Source organism: Chamaea fasciata, unplaced genomic scaffold (assembly GCF_029207755.1).
Source record: "Chamaea fasciata isolate MVZ Bird 193981 ecotype frontalis unplaced genomic scaffold, bChaFas1.0.hap1 SCAF_9, whole genome shotgun sequence".
NCBI lineage: Eukaryota > Metazoa > Chordata > Aves > Passeriformes > Sylviidae > Chamaea > Chamaea fasciata.
Window position 1 is genome coordinate 18,745,267 of NW_027094094.1, and position 25,710 is coordinate 18,770,976.

At 48.2% G+C, this 25,710-nt stretch overlaps 1 protein-coding gene across 1 annotated transcript; it reads left to right on the forward strand.

Annotated features, from left to right (window-relative positions):
- The first annotated feature begins 42 nt into the window (after positions 1-42).
- Positions 43-21,741, forward strand: SCD (stearoyl-CoA desaturase). The gene is made up of 6 exons (XM_066191303.1): positions 43-471; positions 4,295-4,580; positions 11,728-11,858; positions 15,159-15,364; positions 16,557-16,789; positions 18,012-21,741. Exons 1-6 carry the CDS (start codon positions 445-447, stop codon positions 18,209-18,211), a joined length of 1,083 nt encoding a protein of 360 aa, XP_066047400.1. The 5' UTR covers positions 43-444; the 3' UTR covers positions 18,212-21,741.
- The last annotated feature ends 3,969 nt before the right edge of the window (positions 21,742-25,710 follow it).

Sequence of the window (25,710 nt, forward strand, 5' to 3'; positions counted from 1 at the left end):
GCAACCAATCAGCTCGCGAGGGGGAGGGAGAGGAAAAAAAAAGGAAAGAAAAAAAAAAGAAAAAAGCAACCAGGCATCATGAGAGAGCCTGGCCCTCGTCATCCTCCTCTTCCTCAGCATCCTTCCTCCCTCCCGCCCCCCTGCTCGCTCCGCCCCGCCTCTCCCCCCGGCTACGCCGAGAGCCGGGCCCCCGCCGCGATTCGCCGCCCTCCGCGCTGACCCCGCGCATCCCAGCCGCGGGCAGGGGGTCACCGGGAGGCCGGGGCGCGCAGAGCCCGGCCCCGCCAGCCGCCGAGCAAGCAGCCCCCCTTAAATACCTCCGCACCCGCCTCCGCCAGCCGCACAGCTCGCCGAGCGAGGAGCCGACCAGAGCCAGCCTCTCGCCAGCGCCGGGGACCTGCGCGCCCGCGTACCGCCGCCGAGGAGCAGAGACAGGGCCGCCCCATGCCTGCGCACTTGCTGCAGGAGGAGGTAAGCGGGGCCCCGGGGTGCGGGCGCTTTGTCTCCCCCTCGCCCCTTCCTCCTCCATCTCCGCGGCTCCGGCAGCGCTGCGCTGCTGCTGTGTTGGGGAAGAAGGTCTGGGCGTCCACGCGTGTCTGTGCGTGCACACACACACACACGGATTCACACGTGTGTGCCCGCTTCGCAGCCGGGAGGCGAAGGGGTTCGGTGGTAGCTTAAGACATCAGCCCAGTCTGATGGGGAGCCCGTGGATGAAGCGGGAGACATCCGCCTTTGAGGTGATCTTCCTGGGTCCTGTACCCTCAGGTAGACTGAGCATAAAATACAGGTTTATTTTGAAAACACCCATCGAAGAATGCTGTGTGCTTGAATAGCACGAAGGGCTATTCAAGAAGATCTTTTGTGCCAAGAAGTCATAGGTTTTTTGATAACAGACTGGGATTTTTAAAAATTTTGGGGTTTTTTTAATATAAAAAGAGGTCTCACTCGCAGGGTTTTAAACCAATATTGCAGCAGGAAGCGTCTCTAGGACAGACACAAGGTGAAAGCCGGCTGCCCAGATGAAATGAATGACTGTGTCTGCATTGCTTGAGCCAAGCAAGCATACAATAGGGAGACTGCCCATTTTTGGCATAAGAAGGTCTGAATAACAACCTGACACACCAGTAAGATGTGTGCAGCTGTTGAATTTTAAAAGATTTTCATTTTTATTTTTGACCCTTATGGCAGCCACCCTTTGCCTAAGGGGAGGAGGCAGGGGCTTGATTCTGGTGTTTGTGCCCTCACCTTCTCATCCTTCCCCCCTCTGCCAATGCCTAGAAGTGGATGTAAATCATAGCCCTGCTCTTTTCCTGTCACCAGCACACAGGGTCTCCCTTCGTCCTTTTGTGCAGGTGCCATGACCTTCCAGAGACGCTGTGATGTAAAGAACTTTACTTTTCTCCCGCCCCCCCTGACACCCCCCGGCCCCAAAATGGATGTCAAGGGCAGTGTGCTCAAACTATGTTTCATGGGTTTGGCACGTGTTTTGGGCCATATCCTGGAAGCTGGAAAGAATCCTGTCCCTGCACCATGCTGGGCATATTTAAATGTACTGGACCTGAGATTCAGTGCCCTGGGGCCCGTACAGTGTACCCGGTGCAGGAGCTTGGAGCTGCAGTTGGTTGTATAAGCTGGCTGGGTGCCAGGATCACCTATGGCGTGTTCAGCGCTGGGGAGGTGGGGGTGTAAATGGGGAAACACATCTGTTCTGCAGATGAGAGCTGCAAAGTCATTCAGAAATGAGAGAAAGCTAATGAAAATGATTTAGCTGGCCTCCTCCTTCTCTCAGCCCCAGATCAATCTCCATCCCGTTTTCCTCGGCCACTATGGTCATAAGGGGATAAAAATCCTCTTTCTTTCCTCGTTTCCCCCCACCTCCCGGTTCTACCTAAATTGCTGCCCTCTCTCCCTCCCTCTTCCCCCGTGCTCCTCCCACCAAGTCTGTAACGGTGGAGCTATTTCACAGCTTCTTTACAGCCCTTTTGTTCAAGGTTAGTTTACACGTGAGAAATGACCAGTCTGATTATATCAGTGTAACTCCAGCAGCATAGGTTTGCTGGTAAAATTCCTCATGTGGCCACTACAACTCTGGAAGAGATTTTTTTCCTTTCTGCTTTTTTTTTTTTTTTTTTTTTTTTTTCTGTTGTTGTTGTTGTTTTGTTTGTGGGTGGGTTTTTTTTTTTTTTTTTTTTTTCACTTTTCCTCCTCCTTCTCCTCCTCCTCTGCCCCTGTGTAACTTTGACAGTGACAAAAGCTATCATGGAAGAGAAAAATGCAACTCCAACCCCACATTCTTACTCTGGAAGCAGCATGTCCATATGGGGTGTGTTACCCGTCTAATTATATCACCAATCACTGCTGGGAATTTTTCCTGCATAGACAAGTCTTGGGTCTTTTTGGTAGACTGTCTTGCTGCCAAGAAAGAAAATTGTACCTTTCTGCCAAAATGCCAGATGAGAATATCTAACACTTGGGAACGGGCAGGAGTTCTCCTTGCCTGATGTCTGGATTAGAAGCCATTTCTCATGGCTTTTTTGGTGTGGGGATTACCTCTAAATTCTCTAGCAGATGAGAGTATCATACCCTCAAAACATTAATTAAGAAAACAGGCAGAGACCGCCTATAGCCAGGATGCAGAAGAGCCAGTCCAAAGCTCAGCAGTTTGCCGGCCTGCAGTGAAGGCAGCAGGATACTTTGTGTCCAGTTTTTCCTTTCGAACCTTTGATTCCCCAAGGAAAAACTAAAAGCGCTCCTTCTGTAGAGATCATTTTACTTCCCAAATGTGGGGAATCTGTCAGCCTTGCCAGCTCCTCCCCATCGGAAGGTATGTCTGTAACCCTCTAGTCTCAACCCTTGGGAAAGGGAGGAGTTGGGGTGGCCACGTAAGCTGCCTGGCCTGATTTTAATGCCTCCCTCAGGAAACTAGGCCATGGCAGGATGGTGGTCGTTTATGAATCCTGAACACCTGAGTGGGAATCTGCGGTTAATTCAGGAGAGATTTCTGTTGGGAAAGGAGTTTTCCCAGCTTGACCGTGCTCCCTCCTGCAGTCTGCCCTCCTGTTCCTGCTGGCTGAGCTTTAGTGCCCCTTCACCCAGGGAGGCAGCGGTGCAGGCGCAGGGGGATGCGACCCTTGGGCAGGTTCCCAAGGGGCAGGGGATGGGGCTGATGTGTGCAGGACACACCGCTTGCATCCCACGTGCTTGGCACCCCCACAGCCATGTTGGGCACTTGGGCTCGGGACTGACAAAGGACTGCGAGTACCAACAAGCACACGACTGTCAGGATGGAGATGGAAATCGGTGATTCAGGGTTCAGTGACCTGTCTCATTAGGGTCAGTGCTGCCTGCTCCTTTTGTCATGCATGCCTGATCGGCCGGCTGTCACTCAGCCAGGGCAAACAAGCATGTTCTGCAGGAATGTTGTGTCACAGTTACAGAAGGGAGCCAGGAGCCAAGCTGAGCCAACTTTGCTGCTTAAAACTTCCTCTCTGCATGCTGGTGGCCATAGATCAGAGGATTGTCTTCCCTTGCCTGTGGGTGGGAAGTGAGAGAGGGATAAGAGTCTTAGCAGCAAGCACGGGATAAGTAGCTGCGGTTCTAACTGGAAGTACCTCACCTGACTGCTTCCATCCACTGATCTTCAAGCATGTTGGTCTTGCCACATGCCATCTTGGAAGGGGAGGCAGGGGAGATAAGGAGGCACCCCAGAGGAATTCCCATGTGGATCTTCCTGATGTTCCCCTGTGATCCCTGGTGGGGTGACACAAATAAGTAGGATATCAGGAGCAGCCCATTGATTTAATATAAAATTGTGTTTCAGACCGTATTTCTCTCTCACCTCTTTGTTCATTCACAAGATTTCCTTTATTGTTGTCTGCTTATGCACAAGCCCAGACCACAAACCCACCTAAAAACACCCACTAATCAAACTGAAGAAAAATAAAAATCCTTGCAGTCTGCAAATGATCTCACCAAAGCCACTGGTGGAAAAGAGACTGACTTTCAAGTATTTTTCTTTACGTTTGGCACCCTACCTACCATGCACCTCCTCTCCAGAAAGACCAGCTCCCTGTCCTCTCAGGCCATGACTCCATATGGCCAGAGCAGGCTCTTCTTTGTGCCAAGGGCTCAGCTGAAAGAATGGAGCCTTCCAGGGAAACTACAGGCTGTGAATCTTTACACTGCCAGCCTAGATGCATGTGTTTCTATTTCTTGAATTGATAACCACCAACTTCTTGTTTTGTTTTCCCTTTTTTCCTTTCTCAAAAATATCCATTGCTACCTCTTCAAGGAGTTCTCCTCCACCTCCAGCACCACTGCTGTTGGCACAGTCACCTCCCGGGTGACCAGGAATGGAAATGCCGTCATGGAGAAGGACTTACTCAATCATGAAGACTTGGCAGGAGACCGGGGCATGATAGACGATATCTTTGATGAGACCTACCAGGAGAAAGAGGGTCCCAAGCCGCCGCTGCGATATGTCTGGAGGAATATCATCCTCATGAGCCTGCTGCACCTAGGGGCCCTGTTCGCATTGACACTGATACCTTCTGCAAAGATCCAGACACTGGCATGGGGTAAGCACATTTTTCCATCTGTTTATTGGCATCCACAACCCGCAAATCTGCTGGGTGGTGGGGTTTTTTTTTTCCTCCAGGTCCTCCCAGACTCTGGGATGAGAGAGAAAGATGCAGGGGGCTTCTTCTAGAAGCAGCTCTTCAGCCAGATTCATAGCAAGCTGTGGAAGAGCTTGCTAGTGTCTCTTGTAAGGTCATACATGAGAGGGAAAGATTGGGCAGGGATTTGGCATGTCTGCTCAAAGAAAAAACTAGATTCACAGACATTAGGCTTGGAAATATCCTGAATATGCAGCTGCTTCTGGGGTGAAGCACAAAAACTGTTTTGTAGAGTACTGTGACAGTGCCAGAAAGTTAGGAAGAAAGATGCTAGCAAGAGGACCTTAACGGGTGTTTGGGGAAACAAGGTACAGAGCACAATTTGGCATGAGATTGCTGCCCAGACATGAGAACCATTCCTGTCCTTACCAGGGAAGTGTAAATCCCACAGAGCCCCAACGTGTTTATGAGGGAAAAGAGACAAAATACAGTTGTGCTGAAGATAAAAGTCAAGAACTAAGTCTGAAGCTCAGGTCTTTTATCATTCTTAAAAAAGCACAGATTAGCCACCATCATCCCGGAACTAAGCCTGACAACTTTCAGAAAATAAATAAGCGTCTCTCCAGGCAGCAAATTCCAGTGGAAAGCACAACCCAGCAGAAAGTAGCTAGGCAAAGCTCTGCTTTTTCAGAGTTCTTGCCCTGGGTAGGAACCAAACTTTTCCTCTGACTGCTTGAAAGACAGCTGGGCCCAGGGCCCGCTCTGCAGGAGAGCCTCGCTCTCCACGAGCCTTTGTGTGGACCCCTGGAGGAGTCCAGAAGCCAAATGGCTCCCAGTAGGGAGGTCGAGTGATTGCATCCAGCCCCTGCCTCCCTGTAAAACAGAACATTCTGAAACAAAAAGTAACAGTCTAAACTGAGGCCTGCTGGGGTGGCTTTCGGGTTCAGTAGCGCTCCTGCTTCCCAGTCAGCCTGGCTACGGAAGGGCCCTGGGGCGATCCACCTGGTCTATCGAAGTCTGTCTTCCTGATGGCTGTGTGCAACAAGTATCACAGCTCAACTGGGAAGGAGACGGCCTCCTGGATGGCCAGGCTGTCTCTTCCTCCTGAACCATATCAGCCTCTCACAGGCAGAGGTCTGGGGGCTGAACTTCACTGGAGGCAACAGGCAGTCTGGATACAGCATCTGCAAAAGCAGAGGCACTGATGTGTTCCCTTGTGCAGCCAACATGGGCTTTCAGGGGGATGTTGTGAAAGACGACTTTGCTGGGCCCTTCCCTTGAGAAAGCCAGACAGGCTGTACTTTCCCCTGGCCTGTCAGAGCTGGGCAGAGCATGCAGCCTCAGCATGACCTCGGAGGAGCAATTCAGGGCTCTCGGTCCTGTTCTCTGTGTGTCATCCCTGGGTTGGAGGCTAAGCAAAGACTGCTGGCTTCTCTCACTCACTGAGCTGACAGCCTGTGTCCTCCAATTCCAGTCGTATAACCTCAGGATGTTGGGACAAGGAGAAGGAAAAAAAGTGAGTTGAATTTACGATTTCATTTCAAGCTGCTGATACGCTCCATGATTTACAAATCCATCCAACCTTTCTCCCTTGAGTTCCCTCAGGATAATTAAGAGGGCTTGAGCATCTTTACCCAGAAAGTTAATGCTGTTTTGCATTCTGCTAAAGCCCACCCTACCCCAAAATGGTTTCTGAGGCAGTGTCTGCAACCATGCATCTCTTTAGGATGTCTGTATGGCATCTCATGGCACTTCCCAGGAATCCGCTTTGCTTTTTGTCTGATGTCAATCCTTCCTGCTCTCCTTGCTCAGTCAACTCTGATGTGAAGTGCTCTCCTACCACTGTGAGGCACTGCAAGATTCCTTGGTGGATTTTGGAGTGACATGTTCTGAGAATGGGAGTAGGACATGATGTTGGGGGGAACTGCACTGTTCTGGAATGGCTGAATATAAATCCTGCCTTACCAAAGCTGGAGTAGCTCCACCAAACTCCCTGTCCCGCACTCCTGTTCTGGAAAAGAACCATTGCTCATGGCACCTTGCAGCCAAGTCAGAGTTCCCTTATAGTCCATTCTCCTTCAGCACTAACTGGAACTGGAATGTTCTGATCCTCCACAGGTCTACCTTCTCAGCGAGGCTTCTTGCTCTTTGCATTGCTCTTTTCTTAGCTCATGCTTATTTGGCATATATAAGGCATCTTTGGCTGTCATGTCAGTGACTTGCTGTTTTTTCTCATCACACTCTGGTAGCAAGGAGAGGACTACAGTTCCCATGTTACACACAAGGACAGTGCAGCAGAGACTTAGATTGCTCCTGGCAGTACACCATAGGCTCATAGAAGGCCAGCTCTAGCAATGGTAGTTCTGGAGCTGCTGGAGTTTTTGGTTGTCTCTTTGTTTTTCAGATAACTTCTTCCTTAGGTTGTGTACATATGACACAAAATTAACATGGTCCCAGGTGTTCTCTGTTGTGGTGCAACAGGCAGCTGTGGGGCCTGGTAGCTCATCTACCTTCTATAATTTATCCACTGCTTATATCCACTTCATCCAGGCCACTGTCTCCTTGATGTTCCTGTCCCTTGGAAACCAGTTATATTGGTGACTGTCCTCTTTTGTTTTCATTTCTCTATGTGCTGATTCCTCTTTGTCTCTCAAGCTCCCCAGCCCTGCCTTCATCATTGTTTGCTGTTCTGCGTTGCTGTGTGCATTGTATCTCCTGATCTCTTTCTGGTACAGAGCTTCCCAGAATGAGCTCGGGTTGTTGATCAGGTGAGAGCTCACCATCACAAGAGCTCTCCGAGCCTGTCCAGCGCTGGCTTTCTAGTCAGCTCCCCTTCTATTTATTGTCTTCTCCACTACACTTCTCAAAGTTTTGCTTAGTCTTTTCAAGTATCATGGGCAGATTTTACGTCATTTGCCAAGTGGCACAAAGACTGACTCTAAAAGGGCAGGATGCAAAGGTGATGGACAGTTTGTACTCTAATTGCTCAGATCTTCCCTGGAAACCTGATTTGTGGGTAGTCCCATAGCCCATGGATGCAGCAGACTGACAGTAATTGTGTTAACTCCTGTTGGCCTGGACAGCAGTGTCCGTAAACAGGAATGGTTCCTCTCGACATGGTGCTCTGTCAACACCTCAGTTCCCTGCAGTGCCAGAGCCTCTAGAAGTATGGGTTGATACCATATTTTGTTGTTGCTATATTATCTTTGGACCAAGGTGAATCTTGCTGGATAATTTAGGCAATTCTGACAGTCTGAAAATCCTAGCCCATACTACCCCCAGAGATACAACCAGCAAAGTGTTTACAGTGGTTTTTTTTACTTTCCCATCAAGACTACAGCTGGCAACACCTTTCCACTTAGTGTTCCCTCCAGGCTTAAGTAGCAGGTGGTGTGTTTCTCTGAGTGTGGCAGGGAAGTTAGGTTTCAGTGACAGCAGATTCTATTGCTCCTTCTAAACACTGTTCCCTTTATGCAGCCTGTAAATTTCATTGCTCCTGGTATCTTTGTGCTGAGAGTATCAGGACTCCCCTGGCTAACAGGGACTGGGCAGCAAGGAGGGAACAGTCCTGCACTGAGCAAAAAGCCCAAGGACACCTTCTGGAGCAGGAGCACCTCTTCATGTAAACATCCTTGGTGTTCAGTGCAGGTGACAATGCTTTTAGCACATTCCTAGTTTCTCATCATAACTTGGGCCTGAATCTGGGCCCTAAAGAGGTAAAGCCTAATGAGTCATAACTATGACTGAATATGGAATGTTTTCTGTTTAATTTTTGGAGCATTGAGTGCTTATTACTGCCAGTGGTCATAATTCTTTGTATTCCAGTTGAATGGGTCACTGGGAATATCATATTTGTGAGTTGCCAAACTTTTGAATCTCATGTAGTTCAAAGCATGGTATGGAAGATGTCTTCGAATCCTCAGCTGATGGAGTCCCTAAGTCCTTCAGTTTGGGGCAGCATCACAGGGCAGGTGTGAAAATCTGTCTGCTACTTTATTTCACCTTCTCTACTCTCTTTCCAACTGAATTCTTAGTGGATGATCGTGGAGGAGTTTTTCTTCTTCCCTGTGAGATGCTGATTCCCTGACTATGATCATCACTGTACCTGTTTGTGGGGGTGAACTCTCTGAATCATAAGGGTGCTGGATTCTTCCGTATTCCACAAGGATTTCAATCATTGTGCATATCCTGTCACTGTCACATAAACTCTTAGATATGACTGATGGCTCTAATTGTCTCCAGGTAGTGTTTGGCTTTCTGTGGGGCTGGTGCCACGAATGCATAGACTGAGAAGCAGCTGCTTTCCCACAGAAAGTGTCTGCCCCTTAAATAAACTATAGCTTCTACATACGGGCAAGAGGCCAGGCAGCACAGGATTATAATTAGAGAGGTATGGCCAGTGTAGTGACCTGGGATACAGCTCCAAGAGAAGTCAACATGAGCTGCTAAGGTTCATGGGCTTTGGATGGAGGCTGAGTCTGTTCTATGCCAGGGCACCCAAAAGCACCGGGTACTTTTTCAGTTTTTTTACAAAAGCTTCCAGATACTGGGTTGTCTGGGTTTGGAGTCTGTTGGTGTCCCCATTACATCTCTTTTGTGATTCCCTGTACTTGCTGATAATGTCTTTGTTGCTGGTGTCATTTTTTTCCCAACAGGGATATCCACAGACAAATTCTGAGAATTGTTTGTATAAAAGAGATACAGATGAGCTTCCTTTCCTGCAGAGCTTAAATACAACAGTCTTCAGCCAGAGTCATCTTCCTGGAGGCCTCTTTTACCAAAATATGCTAGGTCAGCATGTGAAGACTCACCAGATAAGGAAAGCTGAGAAGTCAGGGCTATGAATCAGGCCTGCAGTCATCTAACCTGGCATTTACTTTCTTGTGCTATTGAAGATCATGAAAAATCACATAGTTCATTTGTGTCCCTGGTACACCATCAATTCATAGGGTCTGCTTCCCCTACAGTGGACAGATGTGCTCTTTCCATAGCAAGTTGCCCTACACATCCATTGCAAGGTGCCACTGTTTATCATGGACTCTCTGTCCTGTATTATCTGTGGGGATAGTACTGATTTAAAATGTGTCTTAAAATTTAAAATAAACAGGTCATGAGTTGGTTCATAACTTTCAAGTCAGAATCATGAAACTGAGAAAGATCCTCAAGGTTTCCAGCACCAGTAAGGCCAAAGGGACACCTGAACCAAATTCTCTGTTCCATCATCCTTCGCTCCTCCCCTTCCAGGCTTGGACAGCTTTGTAAGATTTGTTCAGCTCCATTGTCTCTTGCAAAGTCTGGATCCTCCTGTATTTGCATGCTTGGCTCTTCTGAAAGACCACCAAGGTGCTGGGAGACACAAGGCAGAGTTGTGCTGGTCCAAGGCCTGTGCTGTATTCAGCAGCAGGCAGGGCAGCCAAGAGAGAAGATGAAGATGGGGAACCATAGTCAGATCAGCAGACAGTCAGTCTTGTGCAGCAGGATGGAAGTGAGAAATGTTCATGCAAGTTTAAGGGTCCAGAAGATGATGTTAAATCACCCAAGACAGGCTTTTAGTGGATAAGAGATTAGGTTGAGAATGTAGAAAAACAAAAAGAAGGTGACAGAAGGAAGATGAAGCAGGAGATGACAGGAAATAAAGCCTGTATTACTTTGAATGAAAGAACCGGGCCATGCCTGGTACAGGTCTCAGATTTCTGATTCCAGACAAGTTTCTGTCAGAGTATCTGGTTTTCTGGGTTCAAGATAAACTTGGTTAGAGCCATTTGGCTGGACTGAGTGGCTGAACGTCAAGCATACTACCAGCAATTCCTATCCTTGGACTTATGTGTAAGAAAAAGGAACTCCTTTCATGATCGATACAATTGGCTGAAATGTGCAAATTTATACCAGGGAGGTTTGCCCTGGGAGACTGGTAAGAAGGCATCCCAGAGGACTAGAGGTGGATCAGTTGACCTGTTCACAGATGTGCACCCTTCCCTCTTTGTGTCTGAGCTTGCACAGCAAACCAGCTGTTGAATGCTCTCTTTTTTTGCCAGACTTCCTGACCCTTCCTTCCTAGAGGAAGAGTTAATTTGCACAACCAATTTTCTTCTTAGCCTACTTTCCTAGTGTAATGCTGCTATGAAACTCCTGGAGTCTTTTCTCCATTTTAGTTTTAGGATCAGATGCTGGAGCTGAGGTTAATTTCCAGAATTCCCAGGAGGACAAATGGGCACACAGACCAGGGCAAATATGAACACGTGATGTATTGGGAGAGGAATGTGGTTTTTTACTAGATGGCAAAGGGGCAAGGAATTCCTTCTGCCCTGTGTGGAGAGGGAACACATGAAGCAACCTCAAAGCTGAACAGGGCCCAGCAACATCTGCCCCTGCCATGGGCAACACCTTGCAATGAATCATTAGCCCTGGGATTTCCTTCTGTGAAAGTTGCAGGAGGTGAGCAGAGGGAGGGATCAAAAAGACCCTAGGAATGGTAGCCTCTGGGCAGATTTTAAGCCAGTGAGAAGAAGGTGAGCTAGAGCTGAAGGCGAAGCCCAGACTTCAGTGGGAGGATAGGTTAGATGTTTTTTTAGCCAGTTTCTGCTCAGAAAGGGAGCAGAAGAAAAGCCTAACTCTGGGCTTGAGTTGTCCCTCTCAAGAATGCTAGGATTATCTACCATCTCTAGGTGAAAATAATGTAAAAGATATTTAGTGGGGAGTGGTGAGATAGGAAAGAAAGATCCTGGGTTATTCAGGGTGGAAGGAAAGGGAGAAGCTGTTCCCTGGTGGACTGCAGTGCTTTTACCGCAGTGCTTTATGGAAGCAGCCACTTTATACAATTTTGACTATTCCGCACCATGACAGATGGCACTATGCTGAAGAACCAACCCTTATGACAAGTCTTCTAAGGGGGAGCCTCCTTCCTTGTTATAGATAAAAAGCTGAATTGATTTGCCCCACATTGCCTAGGAGGCTTGTGATAGCTTGGGCACTCTCACACAGAGTTTTATTGCACCAGTCTGTGCTCTCCGTGGATTCCTCTAGTGCTCATACAGCTTTGGGGGAAGGCCCACCTTTGTGTTGCTCTGCCTGAAGCTTTGCTCTAACTGCTCAAACACTTCCTTTGTAGCTGTTCTGTGTTTCGTGGTGAGTGCTTTGGGGATCACAGCTGGATCTCACCGCCTCTGGAGTCATCGGTCCTACAAAGCCACGCTGCCCCTGCGCATCTTCCTGACTATTGCGAACTCCGTGGCCTTCCAGGTAAACACTTCCTCAGTGTGCCACTGGTCCTCAGAAGGAAGTGCTCCCATGAATCCCTGTCTCAGCTATGGGACACAATCTGATGAAGAGGTTCCTCCTACTACCTCCTGTTAGGAAAAATATGGCCCTTTCCATCTAATACTGCAGTGCTAGAGTCTGTCTCATTGTCTTTACCTTGTCCCATCAGATGTTGACTCTGAGACAAACCCGATGGGGAGAGGACAGCTGGCCAAGACCAGGGGTAGGAAAGCTCTCCAAAGCAGGAATGTACCTTTCTCTCAAGGTGTGGTTTCCCTGTCCTTGCACCAGGTCCCATGAAAGAGGTGTGGAAGTGTTAAGTGTTCTCCTGGTGTTGCCGCACTCTCCTTCTGATGTGTGGCTCATAAAGGATAAGACATCTGCAAAGCCAAAGAGGTAGAATGCTACAGGATGTAGAATTTGCTACTTCATAATGACCAAGAACTTGTTGAGATTTAGGGGATGTTTCTTGTATTCAAAAGAGTGATATTTAGGACTAATTATGGTACAAATCACACCACTGGCTTCCAGAGAGTTGTCCCAGGTCAGTGATATTTTAAGGAGAGAAGGGTTGGGCCCATTCAGAGTGGCACGAGTGACTGCAGGCACTGTTAAGCACCTTGGGAGGTTGCCTCACCTCTCAAAGAGCACTAACCTCAGGATATTGCCTAACTACTGTGAGAGTACTTCACAGTCCCCAAGCAAACAAAACTGCAAATCTGTAGAAGTCAGAGTGAAAACCCAGATTGGCATGGCACAGAAAAATAAATCCTCTCAGGCTTGCTGTGTAAGTCAGCCCTAACAACACTCCATCCTCCAACTGTACTGAAAGGTTGCTTGTCTATGGGAACTACTCAGGAAGGTGTCAGAATGCAGCACTTTCTGCTATAAAAAGGTAAACACAAAAGTATCAGTGCTGTGCTCTTAAGTAATTCTCCAGAGGACATTACTTTGTTTACATGTAATGAAAACAGAGTAAAGTTTTTTAAGCCATGAAAAACTTTCTAAAACATCTTTGAATTTCTTCTTCTCTGATAGTGCCAAACAGCAGTCTTTGATGAAGGAGGGGAGGGACCAGGCTGCTGATTCCAGCCAGTGGTTCAGCACTCAGCAAGGCAATAGGATGGGTTGCTGTGTATTAGCTAGTCCTGTACAAAGACCATCTTTCAGAGGGTTATAGGGCAGAGGGGGAAAGAATTTGCTGAGCTATTGCTGTAGGGGATAGGAATAGACAAAGATGAGAGACAGACAGATATTTCAGCTTCAATAGGAACTAATCCAAAGTTTTACTGAAAATTCGATACTATTCCCCATGGATTTTTTTAATAGTTACTTTCAGTGAGATCAAGAGAAGATTTATGTTGAATTTATCTCATTCCTATTAGCAGCAGAGGAGATCAGTAACTTTTAAGATCATGGAAGTTTATGGACCTTTTTATCTTAGGTCCTCCAGAAAATGCCTGCTGGCTGCTCAGAGACCTGTGACCTGTAATTTCAGAGAATCAGTGAATTCTGCCTCTAACTGGCTTTTCCACTTGCAAGACCTGTCAGCTGCAGCACAACCGAAGCTCTCGTGGTTATAGCCTGTAGCTGCAAACTCCCAAGAAAGAAGACATTCTTGGCTTTGCTTGCTCTTTTGAGAAAGTTATGATTTTCAGTCAGGGTTGCAGTTAGAAGTAGTCCCAAAATAAGACCTATAGAAAAGACAATGAGCTAAAGGTTGGGTAGAGATACAGATTTTTCAGGTTTGAGACTCCTCATTTTGTCTGTAGACAGGGTGTGGTGGATGAAGTCATACCATGATCCAGCCGTGTTACATGGTCTCTTTCCAAATTTGTGCCTCCTGCCTCCAGCAAGACAGGGAAAACCTTCCCATATGTGCAAGCCCAAGCTGTCTGTCAACTTTCAGACTGGGCTTTCTCATGCTACATGGTGGTCTGTAGGGTCTGGAATGGGAAAGAGACCTTGGGTCACTAGTGAAACTTTTCCAGCATAGGTACTGGTTCATTTTCTGTGCTCACTAGGTAGTGAGGGGAGCTGGGCCACCCTCTTCTGGGGGAATACGGAGTGGCCAAGTTCTGGCCAAGATCAGCAAGGGTTTCTGATACTTGGAGATATTTAGCTGGAAGTTAGGGAGCAGTTTCCAGTATTTGGAAACAAGCAAGAGTTTAATCCTGACCCATGTCTATCACTGCCTTCTTGAATTGCCTGCAGGTAAAATAATTTTATCTCAGTTAGAGGAGGAGTGGTTACAATACTTGAAAGGGACTTGAGGAGTCGTGTCTCTGTTACAGGCTCCCTGTGTGGACAAGTCCCTTAGTCTTTCGAGGCAAGAAATAGGGATGGTTATGCCATTTCCCTGCCTTCAAAGTGTTTTCAGGAAAAGTCCTGGGTATGTAGGAGATTAAGGAGCCTGTTGTGTAATACAGGTAATAGAGCCATGATTGGATCTCTATTTCATGTTTTCTAGGATGGTGTAATACATGGCTTTAAGCTCATTGAAATCTTGATACAAAAAAATGATCACAGGCTTATGAAAACCTATTCTTAAAACCAGCCAAAGGAATCATTCCATAATACAAATGATAAAAGCGTTGACATTTTCCAAACTGTATTGATTTTCCTGCTTAAATGGAACAGTAATGGGGCTGAAGAGAGGTATTTTTGAGAAATGTCATTGAAATGGTGTGTTTGTTCTCTTTCTAAAATGGGACCTTATTTTTAAGGCTGTTTGATTTCCAATGGAAAAAAAAAGTTTAAAAAAGTCTTGCCCCCCCTAAGTTTAACATCTGATTAGGCAATTCCAGGACAAGCAAGGCAGGATGACCTATGGGAAATGTCAGGTACAGGGAAGGGGCAGGTCAGCCCCGGCTGGCACTGTGCAGGAATGGGGACAGGGATGGGGATGGGAAAGGAGCCGAGCGTAGGAGGGCGGGGCACCAGCCAGCCAATGAGAGTGGCTGCTGCAGGGGTGGGGCACATGCCTGACCAATCAAAGCCTGCAGCACCATGGGTGTGGTGCACCCCCCCCCCACCCAGAGGCTAATCAAAGAGCAGCACTGAGGCACCCCTGGAGCTGCTTCCCAAAAAAACAGGAGAGGTGCAGCTAAAACCCAATCTCTGTTTTAAAGGCCAGAAACCCCAAACCCTAATGAGACATAATACCGCTGATACAAGTTCAGGTCGATAGGATTTAAGTATTTAAACATTTCAGACCATTTTGTAGTTTGAAGGGAATGTCTCCAGCCCTGACCCCAAGTTTTCACTCCTGTTGACTTGCAGAATGACATCTATGAGTGGGTCCGGGACCACCGTGTCCATCACAAGTTCTCCGAAACAGACGCAGACCCACACAATGCCATGCGGGGCTTCTTCTTCTCCCACATTGGCTGGCTGCTTGTGCGCAAGCACCCCGATGTCATCGAGAAGGGACAGAAGCTGGACCTGAGTGACATAAAGGCTGACAAAGTGGTGATGTTCCAGCGCAGGTGAGTGGTGGGGTCAGCCTTAGAGGGGAGCCATGGGGAATGGAGCAGGGACAAATGGGCTGGGAACTCAAGCGGCTTTGATGGAATGTGAGAGGATTGAGCACATCATGTGAGAAATGTGACTCTTCAGCATGCCCAAGGCTTTGCTGTGAGATGAACTGTGAGAAATGAGCTGTTTAGAATCCGGTGCTACCTCTAGCCCTCCCACACCCTTCTCTTGTCTGACTACCCTGCAGCTTCTTGCCAGCAGCAGGCTGAGCTTCTCACCACAAAGCCCCCCCCACACCTGCTCACCCCACAGCTCAGCTGCTGCTTTGACTGGCCCAGAGCCCACACACAGGTGCCTCTGAGACATCCTTGGAGATTGTACATCTTCCAGGCCATGTGTGTGCCCCTTTTCCCTCAGTTTTCTAGAAACAGTATGGTGAAAGAAGGGTTGAAAATGGAGATGTGAGAGGGGCAGCAACTGGGAAGGACAGTCTTGATTCACTCTTGGGTAGGGTATCTCTCAGCCATCTGGAGCTGTACTAGGACTGATCCCCAGAGCAGCAGAGCCTATCACCAGGGCATCCCAGGAATGTGGGACTGAACCCGTATAGTAACCAGCCTAAGTCAGGAAGTCCCTAGTTCAGTCCTAGACTGATTTTTCTTGTGGGTCATCAGAGTGCTTCACCTTCCTCTGCTGCCATTCTTCTAGTGTGAGAGAGCCCACATGCTTATCTGTATGCTCATCTGTGCCACTTGCTTGCACTTGCTGATGGGGTGTATTTGTAGGTAGAACCAAGTCTGCAAGGAGGAGTTGTAGCACTTGGCCAAAGCCAGAGAAAGGACCATCTGTGGGACTCTGGAAGCATGGTGTTGCCTTTACAGGGACCAATGTAGCTGAGAAGCAAATGACAGATGAGGCCAAAAGCAGCAGCTGGTGTCTGGACTCATGGTGATGGGGGCATGGCTTTGTGCATAAGCGAGGACAGCAGGATTTAGTCTGAGTCTCTTGCCTGATGATAGGACTTGGGAATCTCCAGGCATGGCTTCTGCACATCCAGAGCAAAAGCTACAAGGTTCAGGAGTGAGGCATTTCTACACTTGATTTTCCCTGTATAGCTGATCATGAATCCTCCAAAGGGAGGACTGAATGAGTCCTTCCTGTCCTGCCTCTGCCACTGAACACCTTCCATCCCTTCCCTTCCAGATACTACAAGCCCTCAGTGGTGTTGCTGTGCTTCACACTGCCAGCTGTAGTGCCCTGGTACTACTGGGATGAATCCATCGTCATCAGCTTCTTCATTCCAGTCATCCTGCGCTACGCCATAGGGCTCAATGCCACTTGGCTAGTGAACAGTGCTGCTCACATGTTTGGCAACCGGCCGTATGACCAGAACATCAACCCGCGGGAGAACCCCCTGGTCAGCCTGGGGGCTCTAGGTATGTTCAGCATCTGTGTCTTTGCTGCAAGGGGACTGTAGAACAGAGACTGTCTCTTGGGGCTGTAACTGCTTCTAGGAATTTCTATCAATCTAGGTGTCCCTATTTCCCCTGCACCTTTCCCTTCCAGCCTTTGCATCTTGGGGTGTTTCCCATGCTGGCCAGTGAGTACCTAAGGGCAGTGGGGTTATCAGCTCCCATCAGACTCTTTCCAGGCTGGAAAGGACTCTGCTACACTTAGCACCTTCTTATCTCAATGGCAATATTTTATTTGCCCGGTTCAGAGGTCTCTCTGCCACATTCACTAGACTGAAAAACATGTACTGCAGTCACTGTATACCTGAGATTTGTCAACTTGAAAACGAGCAGATTCACATTTTGACATGTTCTCAGGACAGCTGGTGGTTTTGGGGGTACTTAAGGGTAAGACAAGATAGATAGATGCTTTCATGTTTTCTACAGAAATTCTGGAGATCTAGGAAAGTATATCCCAGGATCAGCATATGCCCTTATCTGTTTTCCCACACCTAAATCCTCATCTGTTTTGCACCACTGTACCTCACTGGGACTCCACTGATTTCTACCACCAAAAGATCTGCTTGTGGAATTTTAGTAGAGATGGATTTGAACTGCAGAGATTCAGGGGTAGGAGCAGGAGTCAAGGCAGTGTCTTTGAAGGGGTGAGCACTGAAGCCAATGTTGACAGTGTCCAGAACAGATGGTGGCTGACTAGTGTAGATTGCTCAGTAGAAGTGTCTGCTTAGTGTCTGCCTTTTTCCCCATCTGGAAATGTCCTTTGGACTTGGCATTGGGATTGCCAGTGATGTAGGAGTATTGATTAGCCTGGTTTGTTGGGGGCTTGCTGCTGACCTAGCTGGTAGCTGATTTAATACTACAAGATTTCTTGTGGTGGCAGGGGAAAAACTATTAGGAATCCCCTGGTGTTTTGTTGCAGCTGGGGAGCCAGGGCTTTTCACCACTCCTTGCCACATGCTTGTTTTCCTCTGAAGCACCAAAAATCCTCTGATTTGGGCCAGTCCTGACATGCTGGGTCATGCCCAAATTAGATGGGGTAGATTGCAGAAGGGTGAAATTGGGCTGAGAGGAGAGAGGAACCTGGACTCAATCCAGAGGCCATTACAGGAATGTGGTGCTTTGGGTCAAGATAAAGGGTCTATCACCTCGAGCTCTACAACATCCTCTCCCTGGTTGTGTTTTTCAGGAGAAGGCTTCCACAACTACCACCACACCTTCCCCTATGACTACTCCACCAGTGAGTTTGGCTGGCGCTTCAACTTAACCACAGCCTTCATTGACCTCATGTGCCTCCTGGGGCTGGCCAGCGATCGCAAGAAGGTCTCCAAGGAGGTCATCCTGGCTCGGAAAATGCGGACTGGAGACGGAAGTCACAAGAGTGGCTGAGTTCCTGCTCCCTTTCACACACACATCCACACCTCTCCTTCCTCCTTTTTTCTCCCTTTCTCCCTTCCTGACCCCTCCAAACACGCTGGACAAAAGTTTAATGTTCTGTTAACTAACTACTGAATAATGCTACCAGTTTGCTTAAGATAACGATAATGAGTTTTAACACCCCCCTCCCACACTGCATTTTGTGTGATGTATTTAAGATCTAGGACTCTGCCTTTATAACACAAGGCCACCCTTTCCCTCCTCTCCTTTCCCTTTCTGTTTTCCTCTCCAGCCTCTCTAACCTGTCTCCTGCTTCACATTGTCCCAGTCTCTACCTGGAAGAGAAGCTGGTAGGAAGTGGCCTGGGGAGGCCCATTGCAGTTGGCCATGTACTATTTAGTTAAGGGAAGCCTGTACCAGCCAGATGAAGAGTTGAGCCAAAGTCAGTGACCCTCTCCCCACTACCTTTCCCCAAAGTTTCTGCCCCTGTCCCTCCTCTTTTATCAAGGGCTGCTGACAGACATGACATGGCTAAACTGCTCTTCCTGGGAAAAGCAGCCCCATCCCTTGCTCTTGCCATCAGAAAAAAAGAGTAAGAAGAGTTGTTTCTTTCCAAGATGTCTCTTGGGAAATGTTCTCCCCTGCTCCTCACCACCTAGTCACTCTGGCTGGCGAGAGGAGAGTGCCCAGACTCTCTCAGATCCCCAGCCAGGTCCACCAGTGGCTGGGGCATGCGGTTACAACAGTGGGCACTGGAGGGGGAGTGCTGGTGGCCTTAATTCCTACTCCCTCTGGTGTCACAGCCTCCCTCCCTGCACTGCCCTCTGTGCCACAAGGGACTGAAGGCAGAGCATGACTCTGAGCTCCATAGCTCTTTTGGAGAGTCACAGTGAGGAGAAGGACAGATGGAGGGGTGTGCCACTGGCTGCCAAGGGGCAGCACCAGCCCATATCACCTCCACTGCTGAGATTTTTGCTGGCAAATGGGACTTTGCCAAAATGGAGAGGAGGAGAAGGATGTAAACCAAAGCTCCACCTCTGAGTTAAGCTGCTTTATGTGCTGGAAAAACAGGGTCCCTTCTGGGTGGCAGGCAGATCCACATGTTTGCTGAACACAGGGATAGGACAAGGGAGCACCTGCAGGTGTAGGGAGGAGTGAGGGTGTCTGCAGGAGCAGGCATTTTCATCCTCGGGGGCTCCACTCAACAAGTGCCTGAGAAACACCAACGTGGGGCCAGGTGGCACAGGGGGCTCGAGGAATTTGAGACCTCAAGGTGAGACACTGCCACCAGTGTAAGCAACCTCTGTGCATTCTTGCCCAGGGTCTGCTCTGTTGGTTTGCCATTCCCTGCTGAGCAAAACCAGCTCTTTGTTAGTCCCTTAGCTTGCCTCCCAGCCCCCTCGGCGAGCCATCTCGCCGCCTTGCTCCTTTGCCAGTGAGACGAGCAGCGAGGGTGGCTGAGCCTGCAGAAAGGTCAGTTACATCACTGAGCCATGTGGGCATGCAGCTGGAGGGCGCTGGGGAAAAAAGTCCACGTGGGTGTTGTTTCCTACGAGTTGCAGAGACCAGCTTGAGTTCAGGCGGTCGGTTACATTCTGGATGTTAGGGCATCACGCCCCTCACTGAGCTGAACGTGCTTTTCCCCCCTTAATTCTCCTAGTTATTATTAATTTTTATTACTATTATTATTATTAGTTGTAGCAATAGTACTCTTTTGTTGCTTCAATGCATCAATTGGAGCTGGAGGAAAGCACAAGAGGTAGCTGGAACAAAGTGATATTGGAGTGGGGTTTGCAGCATCCCCCTTATTCAGGCAGGCCAGGGAAGGCAGAGACAGTGCAGATGCCAACTTCCTCACCTCAGCTCTGCCACGTTGCAGCCAGGGAAGCTTCATGGGAGCGAGTGTCTGCAGCTTTGCTTCCTCCTGCTGCAGTGAAACTCACCAGGAGCCAGGATAGCTCTGTGATCTTCTCCTTTACAAGAATAAGCTTGTTACTCAGAAAGTGAGTCTGTCTCCTCACCTTCCCCTCCCTGCCATCACCATGACCTTGCTTTCGCTCAGCAACGGGACCCTTTCAATTTTTGAGCTGTAAGGAGTGATGTGGTCTCCAGCCAAGAGGAACAAGGACAAATGGAGAAGAGAGTCCTTCAACTTCTGGTTTCAGGAGACAGCATCCTTACTGCTCTGAGGCTTTTGACTGCCTGGGTGCTGGCTGGAGCAAAGGGAGATGTGGCTAGAGCAGTATCCTACCATTTGAAAAAAAAATAAGCCCTCCAAAAAAAGAGAAACACTGTTAGCTGTGTAATTGTGGGCTGACTTTGCTCTAGTGTAAACCCCTCTGAACTTGTGGAAGTCCCCGGAGAGGATGAATTTGCTCCAGCCAGTAATTTAAAAGGGGTGTGGGCAGGGGAGAAGGGCAGAATGATTTCCTTGCTCCTGGTGCCCTTAAGGTGTACTGTGACATACCCTGCAGTAGAGATGTGTGCTGTGAAATGCAGCAGTATTTCACATCCTCTCAGCAGAGAAGCAGGGCTTGACATCAAGGGTTCCTTTCAAATTTCAAATGCTGATTTGGGTCCAGATTCTGGAATGAGAGTGGAAGTTGAGGAGCAGTAACCAAACAGTCCTGGTGTTTGTCCAGTCACTTTAAAGGTGGATTGGCAAATATCTCTGGGTGCCTTAAATCTTTCTTTAATATACATAGAAGTATTGACAGCTATTTGCCATTTGTTTTTGGGTTTTTTTTTCTGAGTTATGAACATTCAAGGGGTTTCTTAATTATTTAATTGCCTACATTGAACTGTGGGTGCAGATGATTTTGAATGTATTTGAGTTAGAATTTTTGTTAGATTAAGAAACAGATACAACACTTTTAAGTAGAACTTTGTTTGAGATATATATATATATACCTATAAATATATATATATTTTTGGTGGCATGTTTGTGTCCTGGACGCATCATCTGTATGTTTAGCTTAAATGAGTCTGTGAAAGATGGAAGCAGAAAAAGCATCAGTGGGACCTCATGGCTAAAGCAACTGGGACTTGTTCCCAACTTAACAACTCGCTCACTGCGCGATTTGGGACAAAGTCACTTAAAAACGCTCTGTGCCTCAGTTTCCCTATCTGTAACGGGGGGTGTAACCCACTGCCTCCCCGAGGTGTGGTGAGGCTCGCTGCCAACTAGCCGAGCACAGGAAGGAACAGTACAAACCACACACCGCTGCTGGCAGAAGCATGGATTGGTTTGTTTTCCAAAACCGTTCCCGGCCCTGCTGGTATTGTGAAGAGCAGAAGTCTAAGTGTTGGGTGTTCAGGGAAGGATTGGAAAGTTGAATCTGCACATTGTCTAAGCTCTGTCACTGTTGAAATGTGAGTAGGATACGATTTTTCACAGCTTAGGGATTTCTGCATAGTAGTATCTCTGTTTTGTGTACTGGAAAAAAAAACCTTTTTGAAATAATTTCTACTAATATGGAAACAGACATCTGGTTGTGCTGATCTGAAATTTTATTTGTTCATAATAAAAATGATAAATGTTACTTTAAAACTTGTTGGACTGATGACATGGTGGGCAGGGCTTGGTAAAGCACAAGATGGTCTATCGGGGATGGGGAATGCTGTGCCTTACTGTTTCCAAACCCTTCTCTCTTCCAGGAGAACCAGGGGAAAAATGCCTCTGGCTCTTTAAGCATCATGAATGAGTGGATTATAATGGCTTTCATACACCAGCGCAGGCCAGGCAGGCACACCCCACCAAGGCTGCCCCTGCGCCTGGGGTTACTGCAGGTTAATTCCAGCCGGGGCCCCTTGCCAGGGCCTTGTGGCTGGCGGATACGCATGCAGCACAACACGTAATACCGGCAGCCGCCTCCTGTCAGGCGGGTTCATCAGCCTCAGCGAGGGGAATTTTCCTCATGCAAGAGCAAGTGTCCCTGCTTATCCCCACCCCTTCTGCAGCTGGAGGGAAGTGAAAGGAAAAACGGGAAATCCCCTGACCAAGTATCACTTCAATGGATAGTAGCTTCCCTGCACCCCACCCAAACGCTTTTTGATCATAGTGGCGAGTAAGGCCATCTCTGCATGGCACCAGCTTGCTCCATGCACAAGCAGGTAGAGGGGATGGCCTTGTTTGTGGCATCTTTGCCACCTGCAACACACAGGGACCCCTGATCCAACCCATGCTTGCTGGCACCGCCAGACCCTTGCAGCTGGACATGCTGAATCCCTTGGAAAAACAGGCCCGTGCCTTGGTTTTCAGCTGCAGCTACTGCTGCTGGAAAGCCCTTTGGGTGGGAAGGCCAGAGCCAGCACACGCCAAATTGGAGCAAAGGGATGAAAAGAGACTCAGACAGAAGGTTGAAGTTCTTCCAGCAGCTGTGTTCTTCCACCTGGAGGTATGAGACCAGCCCAACCAATCTGACATGTGGCAGCTTTGAGCTGTAGAAAAAAGCAAATGCTCCTCATCAGCTGGTCACAGCAGTTTGTCCCTGGATGTGACAAGAGAGGTGCTTCTTCTAGTAATCTGGTGCACTTTTGATCCCAGCTATGACAGCCCCTCCTAAAACAAGAAACAGCGAAGGCAAGTCAAGTCTTCAAAACTCCTGATTATTCAGCCAAGCCTAAAAATAAAGTTAATGATCCCTCTGTCTGGATTTCATGAGTGCAACTCCAATCGCAGCCTCTCCCTCTTCGTTAAAGACTGTTATTAACTCCCCTGCCCAAAATATGTTTTCCTACACTATCAAGCCCTTCAGCAGTGCCAGCTCAGCATTTTTAGGTCATTGCCTGGAAGTATTTAATGCCTGATCATTCCTGGTTTCCTATGTAATCTGCACATTTGAGCTGCAATTCCAGTGCACCCCAACTTTGCTCCTCTGAAAATCTCCCACTCACCAGAGAAGGAAAGGGAAAGGAAGAGTTAATGTACAAGCCAGTTCTGCTGGGTAGGAGAGAACAAGCGAACAAGTGCCTGCTTGTTCAGACCCAAGGGAGGGAAAGCAGGGAGGGCTGCAGGCTGTCAGGGGAGCGTTTGTTGAATCTTTTTGCTCTGAACACAACATGCACAAGATGCCAACATGATCTTGAGGGGAGACCAGGTTCCAGCTGCAATCCACTCCCCAGGGGTGGGGTGCAGTGAACACAGCTGTGAGGAACCCAGAGTGTCCAGCCCAGGACCCTGGGAGCAGGACTAGGGAGGGTACCCTAGGGAGAACAGCAATCCCCCCAGGAGCAGGACTGGGCACCAGCTCTGCTCTAAGCCTTGCATAACAACTGATACATTAGGTTTAGCTTTCATATTTTCCACATTCTGTACTGCATTAGTATATAACTCTGAACTTCATATAAAGTGTTAGCAAGTTCTCTTCACAGTTTAGTTAGACAAAACAATCCTTTTCCATCTCCAGAACCAAGGACTCTGTTGCAGCTTCAGGCCCAAAAAGTATAAACAAGAGCAAATTGAAGAGAGCAATCTGGGAGGATGGGACTCCATAACCCGAAGCTGTAATTGGTTAATGACTGTTAGTGTCATTAACCCCAATATATAAATGGACCATAACTTATAAAAGTGTGAAAACGTGTGATCCGTCGTCCATCTTGGGTGTAGCCTCAGCCAGGCTCTTGTACTGCCCAAGGTACATTCTTTGAAGGCCTTTTTAATAAATACCTACTTTATTCCTCTAACACTTGCTAGCCTCTGTTCTAGGTAGCCTCACAAGGCATCACAACCACAGCAAGCAAGCCCCAGCTGCTGCTGACCCCCCATGTGGGCCCCACAAGCCCGTGGGGACTTTCGGAAAGAGGGAACCAAGTCCCAGGAGAGCACGTGGAGGAGATGGCACCACAGCAGCCCCGCAGAGCAGAGGGATGGATGCGGTGGCATGTGCGGGATGGCCAACCGCCTCAGCCCAGCCCCTGAGGGAAGCTCTTGTCCCGGGGGAGCCGTGGCCGCGCCACGGCCACAGCGGGGCTGTGCGGGCAGCCAGGCGCCCCGGTACCCGGGGAGACCGGGCACAGCCAGGGCCAGCCGACGGCGCAGGGCCGGGATCGGGGGGAACACCCGCAGTGGGCTGGGCTTCCCGGGGTTACTGCCGGTCGCCGGGGCCCGGAGCCGCGTGTGTGCAACAGCCCACGGCGCCTGACCGCGCCGGGCCAATCCCGCCCCGCCGCCCCGCCCGGCCCGGCCCCGCTCCCGGCCCCGCTCCCGGCCCCGCGCCCGGCCCCGCTCCCGGCCCCGCGCCCGGCTCCCGGCCCGGCTCCCGGCCCGGCCCTGCCCCTGCCCCGCCTCGGACTCGCTCAAAAAAAAAAAAAAAAAAAAAAAAAAAAAAGCAGCACCAGATGCTGCAGTCGTGGGAAATGCGAGCGCTTCAAGTGTTCTTTGAAAATAAGCTTCGGTTTTAGCTTTAAAAAGACAGTAGAAAAAATCCGGAAGGCAAAAAATTGTAATTCAGTATGCGTGTGGACGCGTGTAGTCACACTCAAATACGGTCATAAATATACATAAATGTATCAATCATGAAGCGGAATACTTAGATTTGGGACAGAGGCTTAACAGTACGATTTTCATACACATGAGCGTTAGCTGTGTTATAAGCTGGTAATTTTGTAGCTGTATTTTGAAAGTTAGCATTACATGAAGACAGTCAAATCCTCACTCACTTTTATTCAGTTAATTCTTAACTGAAAAAAACCCAGCCTTGTAAAACTGTGTCTTTTATTTCTTTTTAAACTGCATGGAAAGATAAAAACACTTTGCAGAACAAACACTATTTCCTAATAGAGAACACAGTGACGACAGCTCTTACATGCCACTTTGGCTGTGTAACAAACACAGCTGTTTGTTTTACTTTTTTTTTTCCAGTTCTCCTAAAATAGCTTTTTACAAAACTCTGGTCTTTATCACTCAAACAGAAGAAATGCTTATCCCTTTTGAAAATGTCTATGACCTTCAGGCACCTTATATGCTGGCTAAGTGAAGATGTCATTTTGACAAAAGGATCCTAATTTATGTGTTCCTTCACCTACAGAGAGGTCTAACATTCTGTCACATTTACACAGTTATATAAAATTTAAAATTTCTAAGCTAATCACACAATTCTGGTAACCCCTGCCATGTGACTATTAAAGTTCAGAAACAGAAGGAGACTTACGCAATAGTAATATTTCTCTTCTTCCTTGTCTTTTTGAGTTGCCTGGTTACATACTGGTGATTCAAATATCACTCACTTTACTACCATATTATCATCTACAACAGATTTGGCCTGATCCTGAATCTCAAAGAAATTATGCTTGGATACATTGTTCTTGGGTGATCACCAGTAAGAGCATCATTAGAAAACCAAAATAATTATTTTAAAAGCCTCAAATGACTACAACTCTGGCTGAGGTCAAGATGTTTTCTCACCTCAAGCAGGTGACAGAGCATCAGGCTGCCCTGCACTCACCTGTCCACCATCCCCCTTTAGCCAAAAGTCTTTCAAAATGACTCAGAACCCTTGTGTCTCTTTTCA

Excerpts from the sequence above, each read along its gene's own strand:
- SCD (XM_066191303.1), top strand. The coding sequence starts at position 445 with ATGCCTGCGCACTTGCTGCAGGAGGAG. Across the intron at positions 4,581-11,727 it reads GATCCAGACACTGGCATGGG|CTGTTCTGTGTTTCGTGGTG; the intron begins GTAAGCACATTT and ends CTTCCTTTGTAG. Across the intron at positions 11,859-15,158 it reads CGAACTCCGTGGCCTTCCAG|AATGACATCTATGAGTGGGT; the intron begins GTAAACACTTCC and ends GTTGACTTGCAG.